This window comes from Macrobrachium nipponense, chromosome 40 (assembly GCF_015104395.2).
Source record: "Macrobrachium nipponense isolate FS-2020 chromosome 40, ASM1510439v2, whole genome shotgun sequence".
Classification (NCBI taxonomy): Eukaryota; Metazoa; Arthropoda; class Malacostraca; order Decapoda; family Palaemonidae; genus Macrobrachium; species Macrobrachium nipponense.
The window spans coordinates 27,110,272-27,127,943 of NC_061101.1; the positions used below are offsets into that span (position 1 = coordinate 27,110,272).

At 46.6% G+C, this 17,672-nt stretch overlaps 1 protein-coding gene across 1 annotated transcript in view; it reads right to left on the reverse strand.

The window, feature by feature from the left end:
- The window catches only part of LOC135212041 (WD repeat domain phosphoinositide-interacting protein 2-like), a gene marked incomplete at its 5' end in the record, with an annotated part of 110,075 nt that extends 108,523 nt beyond the window's left edge, over positions 1–1,552 (reverse strand). The window contains one exon of the mRNA XM_064245349.1: positions 1,405–1,552. Coding sequence (XP_064101419.1) covers positions 1,405–1,552 — 148 coding nt within the window. The remainder of the gene's footprint in view (positions 1–1,404) is intronic.
- Between the last annotated feature and the right edge of the window lie 16,120 nt (positions 1,553–17,672).

Sequence of the window (17,672 nt, forward strand, 5' to 3'; positions counted from 1 at the left end):
CATTTTATCATAAGATATCCCCTTGGATTATTCTATTGTCTCCTGTCTACTTGGTGAAGACCCATGTCAGACATCTTCACTTCATGCTTAAACAGCAGGCTGGAGGTCTACTGTTCATGGTCCCAGATTTGTTCATTGCAGCAGATTCCCTTCTGCATATTGGGAACATTCTGGGATGTTGAAAGGTGGAGTGCCCTACCCCCCTTTTTCAAATCTACAAAAAACCCAAAAAAGCTGCTTTCAACTCCAACACGCTGATGTGGAGTTCTTTGTCTTGTACACTCCATGCCCAAGAGGCCAGGAGCTCTTTGAGATGAGCACTCCAACATTCCCAGGAGGAGTCTGAGTATAGGAGCAGATCTGGAGGGGGTAAATTAAGAGGAACTCCCTTTGTCAGGCTCCAAAGTCTTAGGTTGACCCTAGTAGCTCCTTGTGGCCCAAAGCTGAGTGGCCAAGAGAGATTCCGCCTAAGCACAGCCTTATTCACCAGTCTCGTGTGGAGAGATGCCACCAGTCAGTAGAATCCTTATCTCTTCATGTATGGCATCTCTCCACTCACAGTTCCTGTTCAGTAGACAAGATCTGGATATTTGTCAGAAAAGAGGAAGTTCTTTCTGTTGATACCTGGTGAGGGACTACAGGGCTGACCTGCAATTAGTTCTCTAAAGGATGTGGACATCACTTCCTCCTGAGGATTCTCAACGTGGTTCAAGAGCTTTGCGCGGTCTTGTTCACCTAGGAAACTCAGACCTCCTACATGGGACCTTACCCTGGTAATGAGTAGTCTCACTCTAACTCCTTCAAGCCCATGCGTCACTCATCTTACAGGAAACATACTTTGGAAACAGTTTTCCTGCTGACCTTGGCTTCCTTGGAAAAGTTGGAGTGCTTCAGGGTCAGGCTTATGATGTAGACTCACAATGGGTTGGGGTTATATTTTGAAAAAATATGAAGCTAGTAAAGTAAAAGAAAATATGCTTGAGTGTACCCTTAAAGCTAGTAAAGTAAAAGAAAAAGTGCTTGATATACCCTTAAATATGGGAAATAAAGTCAGACTTTGTATGGTCACAAAATTCCAGAACATGGTCCTTTGGTCATCTACTGGCATAACGAAACTAAATGAGACATTCAAAAGAACTTAGATGTCACAAATAAAAGTACAGTTACTCCATAAACTATATATATAAAAAACATATTTGAAAGGGAATTTTCTGTGACTGTCAATGTGCCATCAAGGCAGTAACAACTGATGCTCCTTTAACATTTACCATGCTTTGGAATAATCTATTTCTACATTTTAAATCTGACAAGGAACTTGCATGTTGAAGAAGTTTGCATTGGTTCAGGAACCTCAATATAACTTATTATAAAATCTTCAAAAAAATAAACACATAACAAACTTACCATTATCACATATCTGCTCAACTTTATCTACAGTGTTAAGGGAAAATAATTTATAACCAACTTTTGTCCCAACTCCTAAGGATCTGAAACAGAGATAATGAAAATTTAAGGGGTAAACATTAAGAAAGTTACAGCATGTGCATACATTTATAAAAAGTCAATCATCCTTTTGCCAGCCTTATACATAGAATTTGATTCGGTGGTCAAGTACAGGTAGTGTTTGAGTTATGTTAATTCGTCTTACGATAATCCGATTTTACGATGGGGCTAGCAATTAATACTGATACGACAATATTTTGAAAATATTTTTAAATTTTGTTCATAACGAGTGCAGCCCAGCAGCATACAACCAGGCAGCAAGAGAGACAGACCAAATTACAAGTCTAACTTTATCCTTTCTTCTAGTTAAATAAATTTAAAAAATACAGCAAAAGAGAATTATGAGTTTTGTTTTAACATTTTACTAGTTTGGTAAATGTGTACAGCCATGAACAACCAAACGAGAAGCAACATTTTACCTAAGTACAACCGAATTGGATAACAACATCCATTTGGCTTGTATTTCAATCATCGTACAATAGTAGGCAATTGACCGCAACTATGTTATAAATGACGTTATGTATAATAAGACTGATATATTTTTAGCTAATAACTTTGTTCGCTATAGATCAAAGATCAGCAAGGAAACATACCGTTAAATTAAAACAAAGTCGTAGCTGATGCTGAGAACACTTTTCGAGATGCTAAAGAAGTATTGTGCATCGGTAACAAAGATAAAACTCCCGTAAACTTATCCGATCAAACACATCCGTAGATAACGTTGAGAGAGAATCATTTTAATCAAAACTTCAGGTCTTGAAAGAATAGTTTACTGCTGTTTTCACGCTGATAAAAGATAAATAACGTAATGGTAAAGCTCGTACTACAACGGAATCATGTAATTTTCCTTACACAATAAACATGCCCACAAAGCAATCTGTTAACTAAAAAAATAATTTAGTTCCCAACAAGACATATGAAATTCATATTTCGACTAAAAATTAACACATCTTAAAACGAAAAGATGACCTTGTCTCATATAAGTAAAGTATGTAGATATTCTTTATGCTAACTAGAAGCAAAACAATTCCCTCAGAATTGAGATAAATACAACGAAATAAACTTGTATTTGCCATCAGCTGATTTCCAAACCAAAACATTGACCACTTTGTTAGTATTTTATGATATAATACATAATATGAGAATACATACAATACAATAGGAAACAGTAATGTATAAATTTTTTAAAGATTCATGTAAAATATGCATAATCGTTGTTTTTATTCCATAATTATATTTAGGCGTCAGCAGCCTGATAGCCTAGGTATTGCTTAATTATGCTGATATCAGTCAGAAACTGAGTCCGATTTACCATGTTATCTATCAACGTATACACTAGGCTAACTTGTTAATGATATTCGATTTCTCTTAGTACTGAATTATCATGAGCCAATATGCATTGAACCTAGAGAATTAGCTGAAATTAAAAATTACTATGTCGTATATGTAAAAGTATACTGTGTAGTGTAGGGTACGCTACCCAATATATAAAGATGGTACTGATTACCCTAGTGTAGGCTAGGCTATACTCGAGATACAAATTTTTCGACATTCAATGGGTTTTTTGGAACGTAACCCCATCGTAAGTAGGAGAATACCTGTACTTAATCTATATAGAAAGTTATGCAAAGGTAGCTTGTTCAAAGGGCTGTAATTTGTAAATACTATACTGTATTTAAAAAAAAAAAAAAACTCTGATTTCCAAAAGTTTTTTCTGTTAATCTTAAAACCTTTTCTTTTACAAAGCATAGTGAAAATACAAATTGTGGATAATTAACATATCTATTAGATACACAAACCCAAATTTTTCTATATGGATGTACAGTGAAACCCCTGTATTCGCGGGGGATGCGTAACAAACCCCCACAAATACCTAGAATCTGCAAATACTTACAAACCCCCTTTAAAAATGCTTAGACGTACCTCCTTATCTTGAAATTTCAAATGCCAAATGTATACTAAGTATCATCCTACATCAAATACACCTTAAGTTATTATTCTATTACTGTATTAATCTTGATCAAAGTCATCTTAAACATTTAACCATTAAAAATATAAGAGAGAGAGAGAGAGAGAGAGAGAGAGAGAGAGAGAGAGAGAGAGAGAGAGAGAGAGAGAGAGAGAGAGAGAGAGAGAGAGAAATAACTCTTATGATATCAAAAGGAACCTCTATGGTCAATGACCAAAAGGAAGAGGTGGAAGAGGAGTGCTTACACTTCTTCCCTTTCCTGTATTGTGCCTTGTTCACCTTGAAAGCTGAAGTCTGGCCAAGGCAGAAAGCATGGTCATTGCTGCAGCTGTAAGTACTACCATCACAGGAGAGTCAAACTCCTTAGTTGTCAGATAAGCAGCAAAAGCAAGTGAACCTTCGAGACATGCTGCCACAGAAAGACTTCCTTGTATGTTTCACAGAGGTCACATCTTCTGCAGGGCATTGGCAAACAAATGTACCCCTGGAACATCTAAAGTATCAATAAAAACTGATGGAGGCTAGTGGGGTACAAGGGTTGAGGTCCTAGTATGAGAAACCCCTGCCTATCTGCCCAACTCATTATCTAAAGCAACCAACTCCCCCCCCGCCCACCAGGACCAAGGGGAGGTGGTATGCAAAGAGGGTAAAGGAAGAGGTACAGCAAATATGGAGAGAAAAGAACTGGAGAAAAGCATTACAATACTTCTTCCATCATGAGGGAAACCAACCAGCACACACCTTACAGGTGAAGAGGGAGCTACACAACTTGCCCTTACATTAACTACAATATCGATGTGGATTTGTACCGGCACATAGAAGGCATGAAGTGCCCAAGCAAATGACAAACAATAACAAAAGCAAATACTAATATACTTAAATCTACGACAACCTAGCAGAGAATGTAGCATGAAGCCTGTACAGGTAGTCCCCAGTATCGACAGCCTTGGTTACTGACAATCAGGTTTTATGGGGCTTGTGAAATAAGCTGATTTCCAGTTATCAGCACCAATAATTGAGTATTAGTAATGATACATACCTAACAGAGGTGCCATTAACCGGTTATTGGCGCCAAATTCCAGTCACTGGTGATTTTCGCTTATCATCGAGCCATCGGAATGGAATCCCTGCCAATAACTGGGGACTGCCTGAACTAGATGACAGCCAAAGAAAAAGTGCTTGGTGACTGCACGTGGGGAAAGTGGGTAAAGGAATCCTGAACAACAGTTCTGTTTCTTCACCACCAACTCTTTAAGAAGAATAAGGAGGAACCCAGTAACAACCATCATACTGAGCCACAAGTCCTACTAAAACATAGCCTGGAATGAAGCCATAGCAACAAACTCCATGGCTCCAGCTTCACACAAAAAAATGAGAAAGAAAATAAAAGGAGATCCTCTCCATGCAAAGCTGTTCTAACTCAACATTGTTTGTCAGGCCACAGACTTATTCACCTGTACAAGAAAGGTATCCGTCCCTCCAGGAAGAAGAGCGGGAGAGCACATCACATGCAAGCAGGAACCCTGGCAACCAAAAAGATCATGCAAACTCCAGAGTGAAACTACAAAGAACACCAGATGGAGAATACCAAGTGCTAATGAATAGCTCTGGTTGCTTCCAAGAGACCACTTTGCTCATAAATGAGCTCAATTACCTGGCAAAAAACACCTCTTCAACTCTGCCTACATTGGTTCCATGGGCATGAGACCATCAGGCCCAGTAGAATCAAGACTGACCAAACTGGATAGTCTATTAGAGTAAGTAAAGCCACTATCCAACTTACAAATGAGTTACATTCCAAGGCGTCTGTGCGTATCCTTAATTATTCATTAATTGGTTTTTAATATGAAATGCACAACTTTTGTTTTAAAATTATTAAAATTGAGAAAGATATTAAACACTGGAATGAGTTTACATTTCCAAGTTAACTTGGGAGTCTCAGATTATACTATTTTCACTATTTTTTTATCATGCAGTATTATGAAGAATTAATATGTACTTTGGACGTTAGAAAAGTAAAAAAGCAGCAAAAGAAAATGATATTGTCATGATACAATAAAGTTTTATACATACTTACCTGGCAGGTATATACTTAGCTATAGACTCAGTCGTCCCCGACAGAAATTCAAATTTCGCTGCACACGCTACAGGTAGGTCAGGTGATCTACGCCCTGCTGCGCTGGGTGGCAGATAGGAACCCAATTCCCATTTTCTATCAGTTTTCTTTTCTTTCCACCTGTCTCCTGAGGGGAGGCTGGGTGGGTACCATTTAATGTATATATCTGCCAGGTAAGTAAAGTAATAAAACTTTTATTGTATCATGACAATATTTTATACATTCAACTTCCCTGGCAGATAATATACTTAGCTGATTGGCACCTTTGGCGGAGGGTAAGAGACAGCTAATTACTGAATAGACAGGAAAACAACATACGTTGTGGGTAACATAATATAAGAAACCTTGGTTCCTACCTGTGTTGGCGAAAGACTTCATGGCTACTGCCTAGGAGCTTACATTGCCTCAAGAGCCTCAGCGAGGTAGTGACCTCATGCCAAGAGTTCTTGATGGTCTGTCGATGGGGTTCTTATCCACTTACTCGACAGAACCTAAGGATCTTTGTCAATGGGGTCCTATCCATTTACATGACAAAACACCTTGCCAAATGGCATCATCAAGGAGCATAACACCATCCGGATCACCTGATCCTAACACCGGGTTAGTACTACGATTGAAAGGAGTTATCCCCCAACATCCTTTCAAATGACCGTAAAAAACTCAAAACCAAACAATTTTTTAGTTTATAAACAATATTATTTACGAATCAGTACCAGCTCCCTGTCCCAGCATGGTATCCGCTGATACATAAGGTCCAAGAGAAAAGCACTTTTCATAAGTCACTCTGACGTCTTTTAAGTAGTGGGAAGCAAATACCGAGTTGCATCTCCAATATGTTGCTGCTAAGATGTCTTTCATTGACATATTCCTATTAAAGGCTAGGGAAGTTGCAATTGCACGTACTTTGTGTGCTCTAACCCTAAGCAGCTTAAAGGCTTTCTCTGGCATTTCATGTGAGCCTACGTTATCACATTTCTCACGAAGAACGCTAATGCGTTCTTCGACATTTGCCTCTTCGGGTTCCTTACCGCACACCATAGGCTCTGACTGCAACCCTGAAGTTGACTCTTTCTCCAGATAGAACTTCAGTGCTCTGACTGGACAGAGAGACCTTTCTGCTCCTCCACCTACAAGAGGAGAGAGTCCCTTGACCTCAAAACTTCTGGGCCAAGGTTTAGAAGGGTTCTCATTCTTCGCCAGAAACAGAGGTGGAAAGAGACGACAGCAGAATCTCCTTTAAAACCCACCCGAGAGTCCAATGCATGTATCTCACTGACCCTCTTGGCAGTCGCGAGGGCCAAGAGAAAAATGCACTTCCTCGAGAGGTCTCTAAAAGATGCTTTATTCGGCGGTTTGAACGTATCCGAAGAGAGAAACTGGAGGACCACATCAAGATTCCAACTTGGTGTGAGAGAGGACTTAGTCTTTGTGGTTCCAAAGGATCGTATCAGATCATGGAGATCCTTGTTGTCCTCTATGCTCAGGCCCCTATTTCTGAATACAGCTGAGAGCATGCTCCTATATCCTTTTATGGTTGACACAGCTAAGCGTGATTCCTCTCTGAGGAAGAGAAGGAAATCAGCAATCTCTGTCACAGAGGTATTGGAAGAGGACAGCTTCTTCGACCTACACCATCTACGGAAGACTTCCCACTTCGATTGGTAAACCCGCAGAGTAGAAGATCTGCGGGCTCTGGCGATTGCGCTCGCAGCCTTTCGAGAAAAGCCTCTCGCTCTGACAAGTCTTTCGATAGTCGAAAGGCAGTCAGGGAGAGAGCGTGGATGTTTCCGTGATACCTCTCGAAGTGGGGTTGTTTGAGCAGATCTGTCCTCATGGGGAAGAGATCTGGGGAAGTCCATCGTCCATTCAGTACCTCTGTGAACCAGTCTCGAGCGGGCCAAAATGGGGCGATGAGTGTCAGCTTCGTCGCCTCCGAGGAACGGAACTTCCTTAACACTTCCCCCAGAATCTGAATGGGGAAAAGCGTAGGCATCTATGCCCGACCAGTCCATGAGCAAGGGCACCTATTGCTACTGCTCTGGGATCTTCCACTATGGAGCAAAGTTTTCCATCCTTCTGGAGAGGAACGTGGCGAACAGGTCTAACTCTGAGGCTTCCCCCAGAGGGACCAGAGCTTTCAGCAGACTTCGGAGTGGAGGGTCCACTCTGTTGGAAGGACCTGGTTCTTCCTGCTGAGTCTGTCTGCTCTTACATTCTTGGTTCCTTGTACAAACCTCGTCTAGAGTACAATGCCTCGTTCCTCTGCCCATATCAAGAGGTCTCTCGCTATCTTGTATAGTGTGAGCGAGTGAGTCCCCCCTGTTTTCGGATGTAAGCCAGAGCCGTGGTATTGTCCGAATTTACCTGGACTACCACGCCGCCTCTGACCTCCGACTCGAAGTTTCTTCAAGGCTAGAGAACTGCCATAAGTTTCTTTACGTTTATATGCCAGGACACCAGTTCTCCTGTCCAGGTTCCTGACACTTCCTTCTTCCTAGTGTTGCTCCCCATCCCATTTCCGAGGCGTCGGAAAACAACACTAGGAGAGGGTTCGAATCGAAAGGGATATACCTTCATTCTTTTGAAGCGGGGTTAAACCACCACCTCAGGTGTGACTTTATCTCTTGTAGAATGGGAAACTGATCCGAAAGTTCCCTTTCTTTCGGTCCCGCATTCTTTGCAGGTAAAACTGCAGAGGTCTCAGATTGAGCCTCCCTAGGGAAACGAACTGCTCCAGCGACGAAACCAAAGGGTGCCCAGAAGACTTAACCATTCCCACGCTGAGCTTCGTTCTTTCCCTAAGAGGTTGAGACTTTTTCCAAGCCTCGAGCAATTCTGTCTTGCGATGGAAATGCTCAAAAACCCCGAGAATCCATCTGAATCCCCAGATAGACAATGTCCAGGCTGGGGATCATCTGAGACTTCTCGAGGTTCCCGAGCAGTCCGAGTGAGCGAACGAGATTCAAAGTCGTTTCCAAGTCCTCCAAACATTGTTGTTTCGATTTGGCCCTTATTAGCCAGTCGTCCAAGATAGAGGGATATGTTCACCCCCTCCAGATGAAGCCATCGTGCTACGTTTCCTCATCAAGCTCGTGAACACTTGGGGGGAGCCGTAGACAGGCCGAAGCACATAGCCCTGAATTGAAAGACCCTTCCCTGCATCATGAACCATAGGTATTTCCTCGATGAAGGATGCAGAGGACGTGAAAATACGCATCCTGTAGATCCAAGGAGGCCATCCAATCTCCTGGACGCAGAGCAGCAAGAACCGAGTTGGAAGTTTCCATAGAGTACTTCTGTTTCTCTACGAATCGGTTCAGTGTGCTCACATCCAGGACAGGTCTCACCCTCCCGAGGCTTTTGGTACGAGGAACAGTCGATTGTAAAAGCCCTGATGACGTGGGGTCCTGTACTAATTTCTTATGGCCTCCTTGTCCAACATTTGTTCTACTAGTTGAAGAAGGGTCTTCCTCTTGACAGGGTCCGTGTACTTCGCCGACAGTTCCCTTGGAGTAGAAGTCAAGGGAGGCCTGTCTCTGAAGGGATGAGATATCCTCTCCTCACTATATTGAGAGGGACAAGTTGTCCGCCCCTCTCGACGCCCATTCTTCTGCAAAGTTCGAGAAGTCTGGCGCCTACTGGTGTTTGGAGGACTTGAAGTTCACTTGTTTTTTGGTCTTGGTAGGTCTAAAGGCAGAAGACCTACCTCTCCTTTCTGCTCCTCTCTTCCTAAAGGAGGGCCCGAGAAGACGAACTCCCTCGAAAGGGCAGCTTTGGGTTCCGTGTCTCCTTCTTCGTCGCGGGAACAGCTGTCCTCAGCCTTGGTTGACTGTACCAGCAGATCTTGTGTCGCCTTTCTCAGTAAGTGAGTGAGAAATGTCTCTCAATAACTGAGAAGGGAAAAGCTGGTTAGACAGAGGGGCGTACAGTAGGGACGACCTCTGTACTGGAGAGACAGCTTTTGTAAGAAAAGAACTGAATACAGTTCTCTTCTTAAGTATTCCCGCCCCGAAAAGGGCCAGGGACCACTTCCCCCGATCCGTCTTGCACTGCCTTGTCCATACAAGCCAAAATACTATTAAGGACATCAGGGCTCAGGCGTTCATTGTCTTGTGTCCTCTTCGGCCATCACCCCAAGGGACCAGTCCAGAAAGTTGAAAACTTCCAAGACATGGAACAAGTTGTCTTGGCTGAAGAGAGAGACTGCTCCTCGACACGTCCACCAGCGTTGAAAAATCTGCCTCAGCAGAAGCTGGGAGGGAGAGTCCCATTGCTTCGGCCTGTCTCATAACCAGATACCCCTCCTCCCAGAAAGTTTGGAGGGAGGGCAGGTAAAGACAGTCTTTCCCGCCTCCTTCCTGGAGTTGAGTCAGCTTCCAAAGACTGCAAAGCCTTCTTCATGGAAATTGTTGGCCGCACTTCAAGAAGGAGGACAACTTTGAGGTCTTCGTGCTCGTGAACAGTGACCGAGGAGACGGAGGGGTGCAGGACTCAAAGTCTCCAAATTCTTGGAGCAAAAGAGCCGCCAACGCTTTGTAGTTCGATAGTCCAGCACCTTTTTTGATCTTCGGTGTCAGAGACATCTTCCAATTCAAGTTCCACCTGAGAATCATTATCAGCCAGAGGGAGGAAACGTCTCTTATCTCGCAAGGTGAAGAGCTTCTTCGCAAGGATCAGCTCCCTCCGACAAGGGCGACGGCCGCCTGTGCGACAATCTTGGTGTCCCTGTCCGGCGAATGCTGATCCTGAGAAAAAACCGATCATCATCTAAGCCTACCTGACAAGTATGCCGGCCGCCTCTGCGACATCTTGCATTCTTATCAGGAGACGGCTGTGCTTGCGACAAGTTTCCACCAGAAAACGGATATATCGTGACCAGGACGACGGCCGCCTGTGCGACATCTTTCGTCTCTGTCCAGAGAAACCCGTTCCTGATCAAATCATAAAGAGACGCTTCCTGGTTGATTTCTCCGTATGGTTTTCTTGAAGAAAATCTTGGCGCTTCGCGTATAGTATCTGGCGCCGAAAGTCTGGTTCGTTCATGTGCTTGGACGTATCTGTCCGTCTCGGACAGTGTCGTCTGTCCGAGCCGTCCACATGTGGAACTTGTCGCCTGGCTGGTGTCGTTCCAGTACGACACTTCTGCCTGTCCATCTTGTCCGCTTCTGGCGCCTGGCGCCCGGACGGAGTTGCACGACGTTTTGTCCTGTCCAGGCTGTCCGCCTTGTCCAGGTTGTCCGTAATCGGCACACGGCGCTTGGTCATAGATATTGTCCGCATAGGACAAATCTGCCTGTCCGAGCTGTTCGCGTCTGGCGATGGTGCCTGGTTGGCGCCGTTCGCGTAGGACACTTTTGCCTGTCCGAGTCGTCCAATTCTGGCGCCGAGCGCCTGGATGGTTCTGTCCGACTCGGACACTCTTCTTCATTGTCCGTATCTGGCGTCCCAAGCCTATGAGTTTCCGTCCGTCTTTCCTTATTCATCTCTGTTCTCGGACGAGGAGTAGAGGAGAGGAGTCTGGAGTCCGGAACGCCCATCAGACGAGATCTCTTAACAGGAAGAAAAACATCGTCCTTTCTCCTCGGAGGGTCTTTTCTCAATGCTCCTACTAATGAGGATATCTGTTCCTGCATTTTAAGTAGGATGTCCGTCGCGGTTTCTTCCTTTTTTTCTTTCTCAGGAATAGGAGAATGCACCCTGGAAGGCGTAGGAGATAAGTGACATTAGAGCAGGAGAATTCATTGTCCTCTTGGCTCTTTTCCTCTCGCAGGGGGAATCGTCCGGGAAATGTTCCGGGCTCGAGTCCAGCGTAGGCGCTTTCCAACTCCTCTTGATCGGACGTGACACTTCGTCGGAAGTCCATCCACTTCTGCGAGGAGACGAATCGATGACGAAAAGCACTCTTTTAGGATGCCTTTTCCAATGGCGATCCTTGGCAGTCTGGGACGCTACAGATTCTGCCGAGGGGACGCCTGACCGGTGGGATTCTCCGTACCTCCGTATGACTGTTGACATTCCTTCTTCCTCTGGGCCTGGGAGCTTGGAAGAGGTCTAGGTCTGGGAGCGAGACAGAGCCGATCAGACGCACCCTCCACTACACTGGGGACACTTATGTCACTTTCCACAGTCTTACCTTTAAGAGCTTGCATTTCAAGCTCCATCCTCCTTAATGCGGTCTTCAGATTTGCAATCTCCGCAGCAGAACTTGCAACATCTGCTACGGGAGAGGGTGATACTGCATGTGAGGAAGCAATTAATTGGGAGTTAGTTATACTAACTGGCTCGTTAGAGCGAGATCTATCAAGCTTCTACAGACAGCCTTTCTAACCCTATCTCTCTCTAGTTTCTTTAAATAGGAATCTAGAGTCTTCCATCCTTCCTCATCCATATTCACACATTCATCACAAGTGTTATTTCTAGTGCATTCATACGCCCTACACCTCTTGCATACCTTGTGAGGATCTAACGACACTTTCGGTAGCCTCACCAAACAACCCTCATTCACACATCTTCTAACTTCGCAGCTAGAATCAGACATTCTGAGCAAAATCCGAAGCAAAATCCAAAAACGGTCCACAAAGCGTATGCCAAACCACAGATCCAAATACGTCACCAAAAAGACAGTCCAGAAGATCAACGGCGATGAAATATGACAATTTGTCGAAAATTGCATTTTTCCTAACTATACAAACCTGAGGTCCTAACAATAGGAAGTAGCTAGCGGCAGCTGGAAACGGTCGTAAGCTTCGAACAAGGGGAGAACGGTAGTAACTGCTTGTCCGACAGTCGCGCAAACAAATCACTTTTGCTTTTGGCCCATGCAAAATACGCAGTGAGGGGCTGGCATGAGGTAGGGACTATATGTAAAGGACCTCAGGTTTGTATAGTTAGGAAAAATGCAATTTTTCGACAAATTGTCATTTTTTCCGATACGTAATACAAACCTCGGTCCTTTAACAATAGGAAGACTCACTTCTTGGTGGGAGGAATCTGAGTCTTTGATGAACAGACTGGTGTTCGTCCATCCCTGGAATGCCTCCCTGGTCGTAAGAGCGAGGGAGGGATCCAAGCCTCTGGTCCGATTGATCGGGGTGTGCACCGACAGGATCAATGGTCAGACCTCTGGGCCGAGTACTAAGAGAGAGGCAAGCGTATCTCTTCGTACCAGCAAGCAAGAACTTGTTCCTGTTTGCAAGAGGCAACATTAAGTATGGGTTGTCTCAAGCTGGCATCCACTTCCTCCCCCTTGTTGGAGGAAGTGGTGGATATACGCTCCTATCCCTAGTGAAAGGGATAGGATGGGGCTCTGTTGAGTAGCTCACCTGCATCTTGTCCTTATCCAGCAGGGTGACGACCGTGTCCCTCTAACCACAGGTAGAGGGGAAGAAAAAGATGGGAAGGAAGAGGAGCCAGTCACACTCTCATTCACTCATCCATTCTTACGGTCACACCAGGACTCGATGCTGTTCAGCCTGCGAGGGTCTGGGTTCGCTACACAACGTGTTGAGCAGCACCACGGGGTCCCAAGGAAAAAACAAGATCCAAGGACCTGTGGGCAATATCCCGAAGGTAGAAGGAAGGGCATGTGGTCTGGTTGGACCAGACCCCTGCCTTCAGTACCTGCGCCACGGAGAAGTTCTTGCGGACAAGGCAGCATCTCCTTCGCATCGAAGGCGGTGAAGTCCATTAGGGAGGGGATTGTGAACGACTCGAACCAATCGTCAGGGACGAAGGGTTCTGAGTCTTCGCTACGAAGTTTGCGGTACGAAATCGAGCGTCACGGATCCCCATCCCCTGGATGCTTGACTTCGCAGGAGAAGTCATGCAGTTCCTCAGAGGAAAAGAAGGAAATAGTCGCATGCCTGTCCTATCCCTCTTCTCTACTTCGGTCTGATGTCCAGTACCCATACTGGTCTGTCCGTTGCCACGAAGTCTCTCGCATCCTCCTATCCCCATGCAGCGAAGTTCTCGGTAGTGGATAGGACACCGACACTCCATGGTGGGTGTCAATGGTATGGGTACTGTGACAAGCTATTAAAACGAAGTAATGATTGCTCTGTAACAACCGAACTAAGTCAACAGCGTAGTTTCGTAACTGACTCGGGCGTTCAATGGACAGCTGTCCGACTGACTGCGTTTTCTCGGTAGGACGGCCAAGTTGTCAAAAGCAATCACCGAGTAAGTCACGTGACCTTCGCCTTTAAAGGGTTAATGCCGAGAGACCAAACAAATAATGTATTTGTTGTCACCAATGCCGGACAGCGAGGTGAAGATTCTCTTAAGGCATGTGCCCAACAGGCGAAAGTCAATTGCCTTCTAGAGACCGAGGTCCCTGAAGGTAAAACATCTCATGGTTGTTGAATCTCAGCTAAGGAGAAACAACACTATGTACCGTTGAAGACGAAGGTAGATATTGAATGCAACCTACGTCTTCACAGATGAATCGAGAGAAGGATTCTCAAGATTCATAACCTGTGCTTACAAATGACTGAAAAACGCTAACCGCTATTTCATTGCTGTCCGGTGAGAAGTCGTAGTTGCAATGAAAGCGGGGCGTTCTTCAGTAATGAAAACACAGGGAAAGAAAGCCGCCTGAAGAACTGCTTCTCATGGGCTGAACATTTGGAAGTAGAGCTGTCAGGTTGGAGAGTAGGCGATGTCTTCTGACACATCTCGTAATTCGGGTTGAACAATGAACAATTGTACACCTACGAATACGAGATATTTTGAAGACAAACTCAGATGTCTGCAAAATCATTCGCATTATCGCAGTGCGATGCAGCGGGAGCTTGTACAGACTTCTGTTACCGTACTGTAAACAGAAAGATGAAAGAGTCCAAGAGATATCTCTGTTGAAAATTCTCGCAATGTCGAAGGCGATGGAATCTAGCATCACAGCAGTAGATGGTCCTTCATTATTGCGAGAATCCCCGTTAATCAGAGACCTAAGTCCATGATTGTTGGGCAGAGATACGGTTCGGTAGTCAATCAAAGCAGGGGAGAGAGAGAGACATACATGACCGTGAATCTCGGAGGCCCAGCTGATACTGAGCTGCCTGCTATCAGGCAGTTCAATACGCAGTAGTTGAGCCTGAGCTCTCGCTGACTCGTCATCCTGAGTTGCCAGGTAATCCATTATTCCACGAAGGAATGCGTTCGGCTAGAACTACCGAGCATAAAAGATATGCTCGAGCAATTATATTTAGGCGAAACGAATTTCGGTAAATATAAAAGTTGAAATGGTGTTGTCGTGACAAAACCATAATAAGTATAATAAAATTGAAACTGAAAACTCCTGGGAGGTTGCAGGCAACCCCGAGTTGCAGTTCAATTAGAATACTTCTCTTATAAGTCGCAATCCGTAGATTAACTAGGATATGCGCCTACCCCTCGGACAATTCAACTGCTTAGTAGAATCATGTCGCGAGGTTAATATACATAGTATATTTGTAGATTCTGAACAACGATCTCCATCCTAAATTCTTTCCTTCAAGAAAACAAAAATAAGGATTGGAGATCGACACCTTCGATCTCTATCAAGAGAGTGAATGAGAAGTCTTCCTCGAAGGAAGCTTCAATGGTGAACAGAACACTAAGACGATAGTTCAAGCCCAACTGGATATTCCCGTCCGATCTTCTCTATTCCAGGTTGGTCGCCTACTGTGAGATAGTTTCTTTCAGCAGCAGTCTTCTTCCCAATGCTAGAAATTCCAGGAATTCGAGCATAGGCGAGGTTCCCGATTATCGTGTAACATATCGGGGATTCTCGTCTCGCTCACTTTGGACCGTGGTCTCGCGTAAGTGTTTGGAGATCGTAAAAAAACTCGAACACTCTGAATGCGCTAGAAATTCCGTAGAATTCTAAGCAGTCTGCGAAACCCCCACCGAATTCGTCAAAACGATATCGGCTGGTGGTCCTCTCGATTCCATAGAAATCGAGAATGGGGCAGGATTCCTCCTCAACGACCGGGGCTTACGTCAGGTAGGACCCGAAGGTCCCCCGGTAGCGCAGTCCCGAACGTGGGATCCTACAGAGAAATCTCTGTAGGATCCCTCCCCTTTCCCTCGTAGCCGTAAGGAGAGATGGGAATGGGGGAGGAATTGGATACTGGCTCGCCTTCCCAGTGGAACTAGCAGTTGGAGAAGAGTAGGAGCAGCCATCGCCTTGCGGCGATGGCCTCTCAGAGTCTGGGAAAACGTATCGTCAGGAGAAAACGTTTTCCCGCGGAGGGTTACGAACTCTCACTGTAGGTAAGGGTCTGCCGCCACTGTGAAGTCGTCTGGGTGGGGCTGATCGACACCTGACAGGAGAGAGCCGATACCGTCCCCCTCCGACTCATTCCAGTCCTCGTCGAGGTCGAAACCTCTCAGGAGCCGACCGAGGCCCGTATTTAAATACGGTGTCCGAAGACACGTCGAAACGCCGCTGTCGCAAGTAGGGGAGGAGGTGGAAGTAGCTTGATCGACCGGCCAGAACTGGAGACGAGCCTTCTTGTCCGGAGACGAGAGACTCTGGTTCGAGACAGAATCGGCAAGCTCCGATCGCGGCAGACCCACCGTCGGTTTGGGTTCCCTCTCGGGCCCCAAAACGACTCGAGCAGAGACGTGGGCTTCTGCTGGTGGGAGCGGCAATCCTTCCGCAAGGTCATTATGCTGACGAATCAGCTTAATGACTTCTGCAAATTCCTCTGTATCTCGGGAGTAACCGCGTCTTGCGGAGTTAGGAACCGTCCGCAGTCCTTCCAACAAGAACAGATCCCGAGATACTCCTCCTTCAGAAGGAGGAACAGCGGCAGACCCCTGACGGTCGCCTCCAGCTACTGCGCTTATGTCCTGGTCGGTCCTAGAACCGTGCCTGGTCCATACGGACGTCATAGCGGGATCGCGAGCGGCGCACCTCTCGCGATCACTCATATGTACCTCGCTCCTCCCGGTGTAGCCCGAGGAGGTTGAAGGTACAGGAGAGGCAGACCTGACTTCTCCCCCTAGCTCGCTGGCAGGACCAGCGTGCTTGGAGGGCTGCTGCTGATCGTCAACCCGCGTGGCGATTGAGCAGCAGGCCTAGCCTTGCCGCTCGCCTAGGGAGGGCGGAGAGGCTCCGGCATGAGAATCGTCTCCGACGCTGATCTCTAGCGTCAGGCGGAGCTGTTGCTGGTTACCGTCTCCGCCCGGTCCCGATGGGAGCGGCGTCAGGTGACCTGCTAGGCTCGCTGTCGCGGTGAGACCGGCGAGAGTCCTCTCGGCGCGTCGAGCCGCTAGGTACCAGCTATGGCTGGTACCGACGGCCGCGGGGGACCCCTTCCTCGCCTCAACCCGTGGCTGGTCAGCGACCGTCACGTCAACCCGAGCAGCCAGCTGGTCGCTGCGAGAGCGTCCACTGGCCTGGCGAGAGTCGTCTGCACGACACTCGCCAGTCTTCTTCTCGCGCTTCGGGTCTTGGCGGCGAGCGAGCTCGGTGTCAAGACTTTGGCTGGACGGTCTCCCGCGGGAGACCGTCCACTCGGTACTTCTCGCTACGAGAAGCCGAGGCGGATCCTGGTTTAGCGGTAGAACCGCTAGAACCAGGCGAGGAAGTGCCAGACGAAGCTGGTACTCCTCTGGTCCCCGTCTTCTTCTCCTTGGTAGAAGAAAAGACGGGCCCTGTTTTCCCGAGGGAGCAGGAGGACCAGCAGAAGAGCTCCCCGAATCGCCGGAGCGAGAGGGGCCCTTAGAAGGTCCCGAAGGAGCCTTCTTAGGGGGGAAAAACCCGGGTTACCAGCTGGTCGCTGCAAGAGCGGCCGCTGGCCTGGCAAGAGTCACTGAGGGTCGTCTCACCAGCCTTCTGCTCCGTGCCGCGTCTTGGCGCCGAGCGAACTCTGGCGCCGAAACTTGGCTGCACGGTCTCCCGAGGGAGAACGTACACTCGGGATCTCTCGCGAACGAGAGACCGAGCCGGAACCTGGCGTAGCGGCATCGCCGCTAGCACCAGGCGAGGAAGTACCAGAGCTAACCGATACTCCTCTGGTCCCCACCCGTCTATCTCTTCCTTACGGAAGGGGAGACGGGCCCCGCTCCCGAAGGAGCAGGAGGACCAGCAGAAGGACC